Below are 15035 nucleotides of genomic sequence, written 5' to 3'. Positions count from 1 at the left end.
ACCACTTGGTTGACTGTCCTCCAGGCCTCTTAATCCTTTCCTCTTTGAGGGAGTGGAAACAGAAAATCAAGGGTAGGCACTGGGGCAAAAATATCAGTCAGGTTGCGCGTACAAGATACATCTGCTAGACTTTTCAGTGCCAAGGAACAAGGCACTGCAGTGTTCAGTACTTCCTGGTGTCATTAATCAATAGTTATGAGTAAGCAGTTTGGTGTACTGATACTGCTGTGCGTCATTTAATCATTTATCTAAATCTATAGGTTCAATTAATTTTCTTTGTATTTACTTAACCTTATTTTATTCAATAGCAAACCAGTCTTTCTGCCTGCTAGAGAGCCATGATATTTTCTCTGGTTCTTGGAAGAACTGTACTTGGACCTTATATAATCCTCAGAAAGGCAAGATCTGGACTACGAATGAGTCACCTGCTAATTATACCAATGGCTGCTCCTTCCTTGACCCGTCACAGAGTATTACCCTATCTCGGTATGCTGCTCTGCTTGTCGCGTAGTAGGTCAATAAATATTTGTTTTGTGAATGAATGTATGAATAAAGGGAAGTTTGTCACGTGTAAGGGTGGGTAGCCTGCGATAAATAAAGCGTAGACTAGGAGGTCTCAAAATACTTTTTGAACTAAGCCCTTAATCTTCACTACTTTGGAGTAGAATGGAAATGTCACCAACGCCTTCCCAATTAATTTGCCCTTGCTGTAATGACTGAAACTAGAACTTCCCTTTACACCCATGACCTCTACAGGCATCTCTTTCTTCCGCTCAAGAACAGTAACTGCTCACTGCTATGTCAGCCACATAGCCCCAGAGCCGGGGTGAGAGGTAAGGCTATAGGCTCCTAACTCCCGGCAGTGCCTCTCTCCAAACCCCCACGAGGGTGGGATAGCTCCCTCCATCTCAGCAGCCGCTACCAAGCACCCGACCCACTCTGGCCCGCCTCATCCCTCGATCCCCTTCCCTCCTTCTCACAACACTCCGCGTAAAACTAGCCCAGCCTTCCCAGCCCTACCACCAGTTTTCCCACTTCCGCCCGGCGCGTGAGGCCCTGGGCGGTGCAGGGGAGCGCTGACGACAGACGTGGGCCGTGACGTCACCGCGCCCTGACGTCAAGCCGACGGGCGGCGCGGTCGCCCGGGAGACCAGGAAAGCCGTTTCACACCCGTCGTAGTCGAAGTGGAGGTGAGGGACGATGGCTTTCCTCAGCCTGGGATGACCCGGTCCACCGGAATGCAGTTCCGGAGTGGAGGCGTGCTCGCACCCGGGGAGAGGACCAGAAAGCTGAGCCGCGGTGCCCCAGCGAGGGCACGAGGTCCCGGGCCTGGACTCCGCCGCCACACTCTTCTGCGGCCCCTTCCTGCTCTCTGCCAGCCCGCGGGTCCCAGGCGCGGTCCGCCTTCCTCCCAGCCCCAGGGAACGCGCGGCTCTGCTTCCTCACCCCCGCACCTTCCTCCTCCTCCTCTTCCGGCCACGGCAGGTCCAGGGGAAACGGGGTTAGAAAGGGACAGATTTGAAAGCCGTTCCAGCAGTTTTGTCTGGCCTTGCGGTTGGTTTCTGTGCGGAAGATCCCGCCGCTTCAGGGAAGTCTTAGGACGTGAACTCCCGCCTTCACCTGCCCCTGACCTGCTCGTAGTGGTGTGATTCACGCTAAGGCAATGGTTCTTTACGTAAGGGCTTGAAAGCTGAACGTGAGTTAATGGCCTAACGTGACACTGGTGTGAGAAACGGAATTGGAAATGAACAAGGACGTGTCTGCATTTTAAAAAATGTCTTTTCGGTGATCTTGTTAGAGAGGAGGTTCACAAACACTCACGTAGCTGCGGCCACTTATCACTGCACCTCTTGCCAAAGTGCAGTCCACACACGTGCAATGAGAAAAATTAAAGGGACTTGTTTGATAACACACGCAAAACTATGTAAGACCAAATTTTAAAAATTTACAAATTTTCCCTGTTGCCAAAAGGGAAAGAGACCCTTCTTCTTTCTCGAGAAACTTAGTATTTGTGAATTCTTCCTCAATTTAATATGTATGAAAATCTTTTTTAAAACCTAGGAATGCTTTTCTTGAGGACCTGGAAGCCATTTCTTTTAAAATGTAAACATCAAGGAAGATAGGGCCCTAATCTCCCTATCGCTTTGGGAGTTTAACCTACCTGCGTTATTCCTAATTGTAAACACCTGCTTTGTTATAGCGCTATGCATTCCTTAGGAGGAAAGCCGTTAGCTAACACAGGTGGTTACCCCAATTACCAGATGAATTAAAGAAGAAATATAAAAGAATGTATAGAACACTATGTTAAGCCCTCTTCCATGAGGACACGTTACCAATTTCCTTGAGAATGTGTGTGACGGATTATATCTCCTTGACTGTAGTAAGAAGAGTGGGATTTCCTTCTCTCTTTGTAACCTCATTAGCAGATTAGCTGTGATGTACATCAAAGTCTAGTTAAATGCCTAATTACTAATAAAATTGTTGTCTTTCTGCATTGTGGAGCATTTTCTGAGTTGGCAGGATATTTTACTTTTAATTTCCCCCCAATAATCATAACCTGCCAGTTCCTCCCCTTCTTATGCTAAGGCCATAAAGTTGGAATAGATTCTCAATGAGGGCACTACACAAAAACTGTTCTACTGGTGCTTTGCTTCTACTGTCATTTAGATCCGTGCTCTCAGATAGTTTTATGGGTGAAATTTTAAAAGGATGTTTAGATGGTGATTTTTTGGAAAATTCTCCCAATAGAGTTGAAGTTACTGTTTTATTTTACTGATGGCAAATCCACCGTTAAATGACAGAAATGAGAATAATGAACCTTCTGGGCTCTTGCCACATGATTATGACAAATCTGCCAAACATCCGATTATGGTTGGACCTATGTTGACATGGTTAATGGTACGTCCGTTGCAGACCTCAGTTAACTTTAAGACACATGTCATATTATGTTTTATGTGGGAAGACATAAAGCTCGTTAGTTTTTGGTTTTCAACAGCACCTCACTGAAATGAGTCTTTGTGCTAACACAAGGAACAAGGAATCTTCTCTTCCACTAGTGGTTGCACCATTTACAAAGATAATGCCACTATAGGACCTTTTGACAACTACAGTTTTCCTGCTGCCTTGCTGTATGGCCGGGGTTGCTGTCTCTGATAGAGTACCTCCAGTCTCTCTTTTCAAAATCCGGCCCTGATTGAATGCGAACAACCTCAGGAAGCCTTCACTAACTCCCACCTCTCATCTGAAACATAAGATATTTTCCTTTCTTGAACTCTTAGACTGCTCTTGTCTATAACTCATGGTCCTCAGGCCTTCTTTCCTGCTATGGAATTGTGCCTGTATCATCTGACTCTGCTGTCACTGCTCTCCCTCTTCTCCTGACTCCTTAGATATGTACAAACAGCCCTCACTCATGAGGGAAGGATTTAAAAAAAAAAAAAAAAGGAACCCAAAGTGCTCCTCCGTTTATCCTCTGTAGTTTTATGAAAGTAGTGACTCACTTTTATATTGAATGACTTTTATTAGAAAAAGAAAATCTGTTAAAAGTAAAATATCTGCATAAAATTATGTAAATGTCCATCTTAGATAAAATTGGCACTTCTTATTTTTTGATCAGTCTTCTGTTCAGTATTTGCATATGATATTTAATCTGGTAACTCTAAATTCTCTCTTTCTGTATTTAATCCAGTATTCATGACACAATTGCTTTTTTCATCTGCTAAACTTAAATGCTGTATTTTCATACTTTTTCTGGCAGCATTTCAGAAAAATACTTGATTTTTAAAATATACTGAAATGTGTATTTAAAATTTTAGTCATTATGTATTTGAAAAACAATTAGTAGTAAATCACAGCAGAAATTACTATTAGACTATAAAGTTCTAACAGAAGAGAAAATATTCTTTCTAACTTAGCAGTCTCTATAGTTCTCTCCTGTTCTATTGGCCCAATAACTAATGGAGAAAACCCTAATTGTACTTTCTAACATTGAGCTGATGAAATAAGCATCTGTTGAAACAGTTATCACCATTCATCCCCAAATACTCCCAAGAATTTATAAAGCATTTTAGTTTGAATGTTCTCTACATTATTTCTGTTTGACTGTTGCCATCAGTGTTCTTAGATTTCTTTTTGCTTCAAAGCTCTCTCACCATATTTTGGGAAGTTATGGATCGTCACATTCCCGTGCATGCTTTGCCTGAAGAAATCCAAAAGGTATGCTATTATATTGTGTTGCTACAGCCTAACAGTAGTTAGATAATTCTGAAACCTAGAGGAGTGAATTCATTAATTTTGGTCATAGGATCTGAATGAATTGGTGGAGTGGGAGAGGGAATAATTATTATCATAATGAGCAGAATTGTGGAATTCAATTCAGTATAAAGAATTTTGTTACTATGAAAGAAGACATATATCTAATTCCAACACAGTATTTGACCAGGTGGTTGTGGAGCCCTAGTGAAAAGCAGGCATCAGAAACGTCCATGTGTGTTTCAGTGGAGCTGGATTTCTAAGCCTCTATTATGGTTTCACCAACATTAATTCTCAGTATTTACTGTGTGCCAAGCACTGTTTTAAGCCCTTTTTATGCAGTTGACCCTTGAACAACATGGAATTAAATTGTGTGGGTCCACTTATATGTGGGTTTTTTAAATAAATATATTGGAAAATGTTTTGAAGATTCGCAATGGTTTGAAAAAACTCACAGGTGAACCAAGTAGCCTAGAAATACTGAAAAAATTAAGAAAAAGACATGTCATGAATGCATAAAATGTATGTAGACACTAGTCTATTTTATCATTTACTACAATAAAATATGCACAAATCTGTTATAAAAGGGTAAAATTTATCAAAACTTATGTACACAGACAACAGACAACATGGTGCTATTTGCAGTCAAGAGATGTAAATAAACATAATGATGAAGTATTAAATTGTAACTACATAAAATTAACTGTAGTATATACTATACTAATGTAATAATTTTATAGCTACCTCCTGTTGCTTTTGCAGTGAGCCCAATAATTGTGATTATCTCCTTAAAACACTGTGTGATAATCATGGCCATGTGATCAGTTCTTCCCTTCAGGAAAAAGTGATCTTGAAGTTCTGTTGTATTTTTCATCATGTTTAGTGCAATTTCACAAACTTTGGGTAACACCAAAGGACACATTTAGCATGCCACTACCTGATGCTGGAAGTACTTTCAAGAAGCAGAGAAAAGTCATGACATTACAAAGAAAAAGTTGAATCGTTTGATATGTACTGTAGAATGTGATGTGCAGCTGTGGTTGCCCACTATTTCAAGATAAGTGAATCCAGTGTAAGGACCATTATGTATATCTAAAGGAAATTTATGATGTTGTAGCTACAGCTATGCCAACAGGTGCAAAAACCATGTACTTTTTGCAAAACCCCTTATAACGAAAATCCAGTTTTTATGTGGGTGCAGAATTGCTATAAGAAAGGCATACCTGCAGACTCTAATATGATTCAAGAAAAAACAAAGTCATTCCACATAGTGAGCAGAGAGTGGTGAAAAGTCTGGGATGTTAGTGGTTGGAGGAAATGGGGAGGCTGGAAATGGAGTAGGAAATCTAGGATACAGCCAGGTGTTAGAGGATCTTGGATGCCCTGGGAAGGAGTTTGGATTTTAAGCCACAGAGGAAAAAAAAAAAATCATTATATGGCAACTTACAAAAAAAGGTGAAAGATCTAAAGCTGGATAATTTAATGCCAGCAAAAGATGGTTTGGTAATTTTTGGAAGAGGTTTGGCTTAAAAAAGAAAAAGTCAGGATAACAGGAGAAGCATCTTTTGCTGACCAAGAGGCAGCAGACAGGTTCCCAGATGTCATTAAGAAAATCATTAAGAAGAAAGGGGGTTTTTGGTTTCTTTTTTATTGCTTTTGTGTTTGTTTGTTTTGTTTTTTTGCAGTAAAGAAAGTTTAATTGATATGAGGCCACTGTGGCATGTAATCAAATCAATCTCCAAAAATTAGCAGGCTAGGGATTTTCAAGGATAGTTTGGCAGGTGGACTGGGGCTAGGGTATGGGAGCTGCTGATTGATTGGGGATGCAGTCATAGGGGTGTTGAAAATGGTCCCAGTGTGAAGACGGAGAGTCCAAGTGGGACATCAGTCATTAGAAATACAAAAGCCTGAAGAAACATCTCAAAAGGCCAATTGTAGGTTCTACAATAGTGATGTTAATTACAGGAGTAATTAGGGAAGTTGCAAATTCATTGGAATAATGGCTCCTAGTCATTTACACCTACATATTAGCAGAATGCAGACCCTTCTAATTCTCTTAACCTGTCGGCTTAAGTTTTACAAAGATGGCTTAGTTTAAGGGATATTATTTAAACTATAAAGTTCTCCCAAAGTTAGATTGGCCCACACCCAGGAATTGTGTATTAGTCTGTTCTCATGCTGCTAATAAAGACACACCTGAGACTGGGTAATTTATAAAGGAAAGAGGTTTAATTGGCTCACAGTTCCACATGGCTGGGGAGGCCTCACGATCATGGCTGAAAAGCAAGGGATGTCTTACATGGCGACAGGCAACAGAGAACTTGTGCAGGGGAACTCCTTTTTATAAAACCATCAGATCTTGTGAGACTTACTCACTATCATGAGAACAGCATGATAAAGGTTCACCCCCATGATTCAGTTATCTCCCACCAGGTCCCACTCATGATGTGGGAATTGTGGGAGCTACAATTCAAGGTGAGATTTGGGTGGGGCACAGCCAAACCATATCAAATGACCAAGAGCAGTTTGGAGGTTAAAGGCAAGACTGAGTTGATTAGGTCAGAATTTTCTCACTGTTACAATTTTTGCAAAGACAGTTTCAGTCCCCCTCCTTTGGGTTTCATCATACCTTATTTTTAATCTGTGGGTTATGGAAATGGGAAAAGGCTGACCGCCACTGTAACTTCTTCCTGCTCATAGGGCCAGATTTGGAGTAGGATTTGCCCTCAAGGTAAGAGGATTGAAACTGTCTTGTAATTGTTGGTATGTATTCATGTGTGCCAGGTTGAGGTCCCAAGGTCTGTATAACAAAACATTGGTGCTCTTATCCACAACTTTCATACAGCACTTAAGTGAACAGGTGGATGATAAGACAAATAATGAGCCCCAGCATAAGGAGAGAAAGTCCTCACTTCAGGAATCCTTGTAGAACTGACCTGAAGCCTTAAGGGATACAGGTGAATGACCCCAAGACTCAATCAGATATGGGGTCATTAGCAGAGACTCAAACATAGTGGACAAGGCTGGAATCTAATAACAGTTGTACTATAGTTTTTTTCTGAAACAATTTTTCTCTCTCCAGTTCCCCATTTCTACCAAACACAAATCTTAGTAGGACCAGTTTATTTGCAGAATAAGTTCCAGTCCCATTATATTTGGCCTATTTATTTGCATAAAATGCAGAAAGAATAGTTATTTGCCACATAGATTCTTTTTCTAAAAATAATTGGTTTTGCTGGAATTTATTTCATAAGGAATCTCAGATTAGACCTTTTAAGAGTCTCTAGCCTGGCCAAGGATTCATCTGTGCCTGCAGATACCTGTATGAATTGGGTGAATTTCTCTCTTCTTGAGGTCCCACAATAACTTGGGATTCCTGGGTCTGTCAGAAAGTGACATTCTTTATTTACTACAGGTTAGGAGCCCTGTAAAGGACAACATATGAGACCAGTATTTCCAAGGGGCTGTTATCAGCTCTGTAAGTCAACCTCAGTTACTCAAAGCAGCCTGAAACCATGCCATTTCCAGTCAAAGCCTTGGTAAAATAATCAGTGTCTCCAGTTGTGTCCTGTTACAGAAAGCAAAAGAAAGCAAAACAAAAAGCAGATTCTTATTGAACTTATGCAAAAAACTATGTTGCCATATGCTAAGAATACAATTAGTTTCAAAATTCTGGAGAAATCAGGTAGAGAGAAAGAAATAGCCTCCAAAGTTTGCAGAAATATGCTTCATTCAATTGTTAAAAGGTATAAACAGCTCAAAAGGAAAGTTGTTGTATTTTTTGACCCTGAAAAACAAAAAGGATCAGAAATATTTCAAACAGTCATACATTATTTCATTATTCTCTTAGTTCAGACCATACAGTTAATTCCTGTTCCGTTTAATATTCATGAACACATCAGCTCTTCTTGAGAGTCCTAGAAGTTTTTCCCTCTATATTAATGGCACAATCTTTAAAGATATCAGAAATGTGCATTCAAGAGCCCCTGTTAGAGTCCCATAGCTGATTATAAAATCACCTTTTGAGAAGGATCAAAGTAAAAATAATTTTGGATGACAAGAGGCTTAAAACAGCTATGGTTTAAGACTCAATTAACAAGGAAATTTGGTTATTTTTGTGGCATACAATTTAGTATAACAATTATTACTGATAACATATACTAAGTCATATTGAAATTATAGGAATCTTGCACAATTCTGGAACACATACCAATAACACTTTCATATAAATACAGCCCAAAGAAAGCCGAATACCAATTCATACTTGACAGTGCTCACTCTATAATTTCAACATGCCAGATAAGCCAGATGTCTCTTTTAGACTTCAGGGGACCTAATATTGAAGAAGTTAATGAAATCAAAAGGACTTAATTTAGAACTTGAAATTTTGATTTTGGAAGGTTTGTCAAATATCAAAGATTTAGAATACTTACTGTTACAAAATAGTATCATTGGTTATTCATTTAGCAGAAGTGATAACTCAAAAATTTCAAAAGGCAAAAACCCAAACAGCATACCCAATAAAGATAGCATGTGGCTGCCTGAGTCTCTCTCCCCTCTTTTTCCTTTATTTTTATTTATTTATTTATTTTTTGCAGTTTACTTAAAAGGCAAAAACCTTTCATTGTGGCTCAGTATTACAAAAAAACTTTGTTCAAAAGAGGAAAACCAAATTTTACCTTTGTATTGATGTACTGTTAATGTTAGGCCCAATTTTCAAATAAAACCTTATAAACAAATCTATACAGTCTTAATCAATTTGACCATAAGGTAAGATTTTCATAAACCCCCCATAACTTTTTATAATTTATTAAAGAGCAGATCAGTGTTCTAAGAAAACCATTATTCTGACACATGAGTACAGATTCTGGCCTTGTAACAATGTGCTTTTTATTTTAATGTTTTAATTTATAGAAAAACTAAATAATCCCCTTCAACTTTTGGCTACATTGCTCACACCCACAGAGCTTCCTTTACAAGATCAATCTTATATAAATCTTTTGTAACTTGCTTAAACCTTCAGTATTGTCATATCTTTTTGGGACAATCCTCAAAAATCTCTAAACTCAACATTATTACTTGCCTTTGAACAAAAGTCATGTTTCCAAGCCAAAAACACGTTCTACTTTCTTTATATAACTTGTATATAAACTTTCTCTAGTAGTCTCAATGTTACTATGTTAACTTTTAGTGACTTTTATTTCTGGTTAGGAACCTGGTAAGTAAGTAATTTTAACCATGTATCGGATTACAGAGCCTAGGACAAGGACAGAGCTTCAGACAGTGTCTGACTCTTCCTAGCCTAGTCGGAGGACAGGGCTAATTCCATATGTCCCCAGATCTTACCTAGAATGTAATGGCTGAAGAATAGATAAGTCAGTTTTAAAAAATATCTAGAAGTAGTTTATAACCTTAAAACATATAGCAAAGACAGTATTCAGTCTGTCTACTTTAGACCAAATGTCTAAATTTTGAAGATGTTTTTATTTTACCAATAATTTTTAAAACTATATTTAACAAAGATTTCTAAAGTCATCTACACTAAAAGGCATTAAATTTTCTATTTTTCTGACAAAATATTTTATTTTAAGGCTCGTTCTTCCCTAAACCAGTTAATTAGAGCTCTTTTATATAAACATCCCACACACAACACATGTAATTACATGGAAAGAAATGGATCTGGTAGTTGTAAGAATTTTTTGTTTGCCAGTTTTTAAGTTTCTGTTTCCTCTTTTAGACTATCAGTTTATTAATTACCTATTCCCTGCCCTAAACAATTGTCAGCTAGGCAACTCTAAACTTGCGTTTCTAAAGGGACAGCTCCTAGGTGAAACAGGATAGAGAACTTATATTTTAAAAGCACAGAGCTGAGACATTAAGCCAAAACATTGTACGATAAGAGTTTCTAATACACACAGGCAGGCACCCTTACCAGTGGGGGTTTTCTTAAAGATGTAAATTTCTAAATTGGATTTGTGGCTTCAGGGTGGAGTCCTTCAAGGAACAGGGCCAAGAAAGCGTACAGCTTCCAGGGCCTGGTAGGCAGAGCTGGAAGGTAGAACAGATCCCCAAAAATCAAGGGCTCCATTTTTATGCCTAATCCTGGGTCCCCCAAAAGAGAAACACTATACGACGAGATAGTGATTTTGTGATGTATCTCATTGCAAGGACATTTTCGCTGAGGCTAGTGGGCAACCCAAAGCCAATCAGCTTAATCTGTAATCAGTCCATTCCCCAATCCATACTTTCCAGGTGCCCAAGAACATGGTTGTCTTATTCAGTGTGCAAAGAACTGAGTATCACCCTGTAGTAACTCAATTGTAAGTGTCTTCCATTAGCCATCCCTAAGCTAGGTAAAAGCCATCTCTTACCTAGCTATTACACACCAAGGCTAAAAGTTCTCTCATAAAGCCTCTCTCATAAAGCGATTCCTCCCTCCCTCCCTCCCTCCCTTCCTTCCTTCCTTCCTTCCTTCCTTCTTCCCTCCCTCCCTCCCTCCAAGTCTTGCTCTGTCTTCCGTTTTTATTTTATTTTATTTTATTTTTTTGAGATGAATCTCCCTCTGTCACTGAGGCTGGAGTGCAGTGGTGCAATCTCAACTCACTGCAACCTCCGCCTCCTGGGTTCAAGCAATTCTTTTGCCTCAGCCTTTCGAGTAGCTGGGATTACAGGCGTGTGCCACCATGCCTGGCTGATTTTTGTATTTTTAGTAGAGATGGGCTTTCATCACGTTCAAGACTGGCCTTGAAATCCTGACCTCAGATGAACTCACCTGCCTTGGCCTCCCAAAGTGCTGGTTTTATAGGCATAAGCCACCAAACCCAGCCAAAGCAAAGTAATTTCTGATACCTTCAAAAGTTAAAAAGGTCGGATAATGTAATGCAAAACAGAGCAGAGTCATACATTTTGAGAAGGATTTGTCTACTTACAATTTCGTGGGTTCCATGAGGAAAACAGGTTTTTCCCCAAATGGGGACTGTGGTACCTCCTCTGTTTTTCCTAAGGAATCCCAGGCTGGCAAAAAGAAGTAAATGGAGAAACAATTCAGCCAACCAAAAAGAAAAAAACTTTTTCTCAAAAAAACAAGATCCAAGAAGAGAAAAAGCATAAAAACCTTTAAAATATATGTATGGTGTGGGTATCAACTTTTAATTAAGCCAACTTTTAACCATAGAGCTTCATTAAAGAAATCCTTTTAAATCTTTTGTTACTATACTCTAGCCAGGACAAACATCCTCTGGCTTTTAAGCTTTTTTTTTCCCCCAAGGGTCTTCTCCTAAGTGAAACCAGTGTCTTAGCTAAGATTATGACTTATCCATGGATGCATGAGATGTCTCCAAAAGAGATGGCAAGCATTTTTACAATATCTAGAATAGCCCCTGAGGTAACTCAGAGAAAAGAAAATTCGAGACAGGAAATCAGAAGCTGTCCATGGAGAAGAAAAAAATCAATAAATGGCAAAAGTCCCACAAATATCCAACCAGAAATGACTCATTCTCAAAGCCAGCAATTGAACCCAGACTGCCACTATAAAAAAGTAAAGTCTTAGCTACTGAGCTACAGCATGGGGCAGCTGTCATTGCTCTTCCAGGAAGGAGTGTGGAGCGTCATTTTCAAGCTTGTAAAGGATTGTAACTGCTCGAGAGAATTTTCTGAAGCTAGTTATGACATTATTCATCGTTTTTAAAATCTTTAATTGTGGAGAATAAAAGATTGCTAAAATTTCTTTTTTTTTTTTTTAAATGGTATACTCAGTTTCAGTAGTGACTTAATCTGAGTCTTTTACAAGCCTAGATGTTAATGTTCCAGGATTTTATCATATAAGCAAGAGGTATTCTTAGAGAGGGGATAGATGAGACATCTTCATCATCCCCAAGAATTCACTCTCAGTAATGGCTTAAGATAACAAAAGATGACAAGAGCCCCGTAGAACTGCGATCTTTTAAGACAAGACTCACCCAATGGTATGACACATTTGGGATGAAGAGTGTGCTGACTTATCTCGGATACCTGGTCCTCTCGTACTGACACGAACCAAAAAATTCCTGCCCTTTGGATGGTGGAGACTGAGAGTGTACCTCCACATAGTCACAAAGTCAAGCTCCCAAGGATGTAAAACAAGATGAGAGGGAAACCTTGTCTAGATTTTATTTCAGGGACCTGCAGCAAAGTTTGTAACTGACCAGCCCACAGGGCCAACTTGAGCATTGGGCTTATAGGGATCCTAGGCCCTTGTTATATCCTAGTGTGTCCCTCTCCATGACAGAAGACACATAAAGATAAAAACTGAGAGGAAAGGAATGAAACAATATGAACGCTCATAGCACAAAGTACACCAGATTTGCTACAACCTCAGACTAATCACACAAATCTTTTTCCCATTAATCAGACTTTGCAAAGGAGACAGTGATTTTTACCATTGAATCAAAACAGTTTGCACAGAGAGAGGTCAGAAGCCTGACTGATAAGAAATTCTTACCCTTTTGCTGGCATGCCAGCTTTCCAGGTTCCTTTTCTCTCAGCAGCTTTGGTGACCCTGCTTGCTGTACCATAGCTGTGGGGGCCATGCTGCGTTACAAAATAAAATCATCTCTTTCTGTTTCATAGAATCATAGTCAAAAACCTCTTGTTTTGCAAGATGTAGCCAAGCTACATGGGGGAACCGAAATGACATTTTTTTATTCTAGGCAGAGGAAAATACACATGACAAAACAGAGACACCAGTCACCCCGCATAGCATCCAAATGTTGACCTGGCAAGGCTTAAAATTGCCTCTGTTGGCCCGTGTTGTCTTTGATCCACTCAAAGTGCGGTGGGATGTTCTCCAACCAGGAGATTCAATAGGTGATCTTTGAGCAACATGGAAGAGTGGATAGTCACCCTGAATTAGACCTGTTGAACTTTCTTCATGGCTTACAGAATGTGACCAACCAGACAAACTAGTAGAGCCTCCTGGACTTTCATCAGCAATTCTTTCAGGGAATTCTCTCCATATATACAAATACACACAATGAGATAAAGACAAACAAAAAGGCCTTCCAAACCAGGGTTCCTAACCAAAAATTTCCGGAAGTAATTCTTCTGAACTAACCTCTTATTCTCTAACTGGGGAGACATCTCCCCAAACTGAGACTCTTCCTACTATTTTGGGAGAGCCAGCTAATGCCCCCAAAGGAGCCAAACTGAGACCCTTAAAGGAGCAGAACCAAGAACCCCAATGGAGCCAAACCAGTTGGGAGAAGGAAGAAGGTTCTGGCTGTGCTTAGAATACTCAGCAGACCAGTTTAAAGATGTCTTTCTAGGAAGGATGTCTTTCTCCACTGCAATTAGGCCCAAGCACTGTGGGTCAACAGGGCCTCACTGAGCAAGGACAACACCAAACATGGCCTTCAGTTCCGGAGAAATAAGCAGCTGCCAGAGCTCACCTCCAATTCTGCCATACTGTTGGGGGCTGACAAACTGCAGGCAGGCACCCACAAAGGCAGATCCCAGACAGACCCTCAAATTTATAATAGCCTAATGGATTCTTCCTGCCTCCCAAACAGATGAAATCAAGCCACTGAGACCATGGCATTGCAGTAGAGAAAGAGTTTAATGGAAATGAGGATGGCCATGTCACACAGAAGATGGAGTTATTACTCACATCAATCTTCTAAACAGGTTTTTAATGCAAATGAAAGTGCCCTATTCTGGAAAAAATTGACACAAAATACATTAGTAAGGAAGAGAAGTGAGCACCAGGATTTAAGGAAGGAAGGGATAGCTAACTCTATTGTTTTGTGCAAGTGCAGTCAGGTTTATGATCAGGACTGCCATTATCTATAAAACTGCTAATCTCCAGCCTTGATGGGAAAAAATAAACATCAGGTGTTAGTCTTTTGGTTGTGCAACACAAAGGCTTGGACAAGGAGATAACTTTTTGTAGACTGATTCCATCAATGCTTTGTCCCTGAAGTTAGGAAGTACTTCAACAGTACTCTATGGAAAGGACTGTCAATGCTATGGAAGAGAACCCTGATAGAACATTACCAAAGTCTTGAAAGATTACACCATTGAAGATGACACCATTATAGAAAAAGCCATGAAAGTCGTCAAGCCTGGAACAAGAAATTCGTTCTAGATCAAACTGACCAGATGTTGTGCATGACTTCAAAGGATTTACAATGGAGCCAATAAAGGAAATTATAAAAGAGATTGTGGATATGGCAAAAAAGGTCAGAGGGTGAAGGAACGGTTTCAAGATACTAATCTTGGAAAAATTCAGGAGCTAATAGACACCACACAAGAGGAATTAGCAGAGGACAACTTGGAGATGATTTTTTTTTTTTTCCTGAATCAGTGCAGATAATGAGAAAGAAGACATAGTAGAGGCAGCGCCAGAAAACAAATTGATGCTAGATAATATGGCAGAAGGGTTTCAGTTATTCAAGACTGCTTCTCACTTCTTTTATAATATGAACCTTTCTATGATATGGGCACTGAAACTAAAGCAAACATTGGAAGAAGGATTGGCATGATATGGAAACATTTTCAGAGAAATGAAAAAGCAAAAAGTTCGACAGAAGTTATGACATATTTCCTCAAAGTTACTCCAAGCGCGCCTGTCTTTTCTGCCTCCCTTTCCGCTTTCTCCACCTGTGTCATCCCTGAGAGGGCAACACCAACCCCTCCTCTTCCTCTTCCTCCTCAGCCTACTCAATGTAAACATGAGAATGAAGACATTTTTGATGATCCACTTCCACTTAATGAAGATTAAGTATATTTTCTGTTTCTTTTTTTTTTTT

At 39.6% G+C, this 15035-nt stretch overlaps 1 protein-coding gene across 4 annotated transcripts in view; it reads left to right on the top strand.

Moving 5' to 3' along the window:
• Window positions 1–306: 306 nt before the first annotated feature.
• The window catches only part of LOC105541092, a 116176-nt gene continuing 101447 nt past the window's right edge, over window positions 307–15035 (top strand). The window contains exons 1-2 of one of the 4 annotated variants that reach the window (XM_011981958.1): window positions 307–486; window positions 4124–4215. In XM_011981958.1, the coding sequence (XP_011837348.1) occupies window positions 339–486; window positions 4124–4215 (240 nt within the window). In that variant the 5' untranslated portion in view covers window positions 307–338. Of the gene's footprint in view, window positions 487–1126; window positions 1925–4123; window positions 4216–15035 lie in introns of those variants that run through there. The other 3 variants (XM_011981959.1, XM_011981961.1, XM_011981960.1) reach the window with 3 other exon arrangements.

The sequence above is a fragment of the Mandrillus leucophaeus genome, unplaced genomic scaffold (genome assembly GCF_000951045.1).
Source record: "Mandrillus leucophaeus isolate KB7577 unplaced genomic scaffold, Mleu.le_1.0 Scaffold2323, whole genome shotgun sequence".
NCBI classification, from domain to species: Eukaryota; Metazoa; Chordata; class Mammalia; order Primates; family Cercopithecidae; genus Mandrillus; species Mandrillus leucophaeus.
The sequence above is the reverse complement of the archived record's forward strand: the minus strand, read 5'-3'. Positions and strand labels throughout refer to the sequence as shown.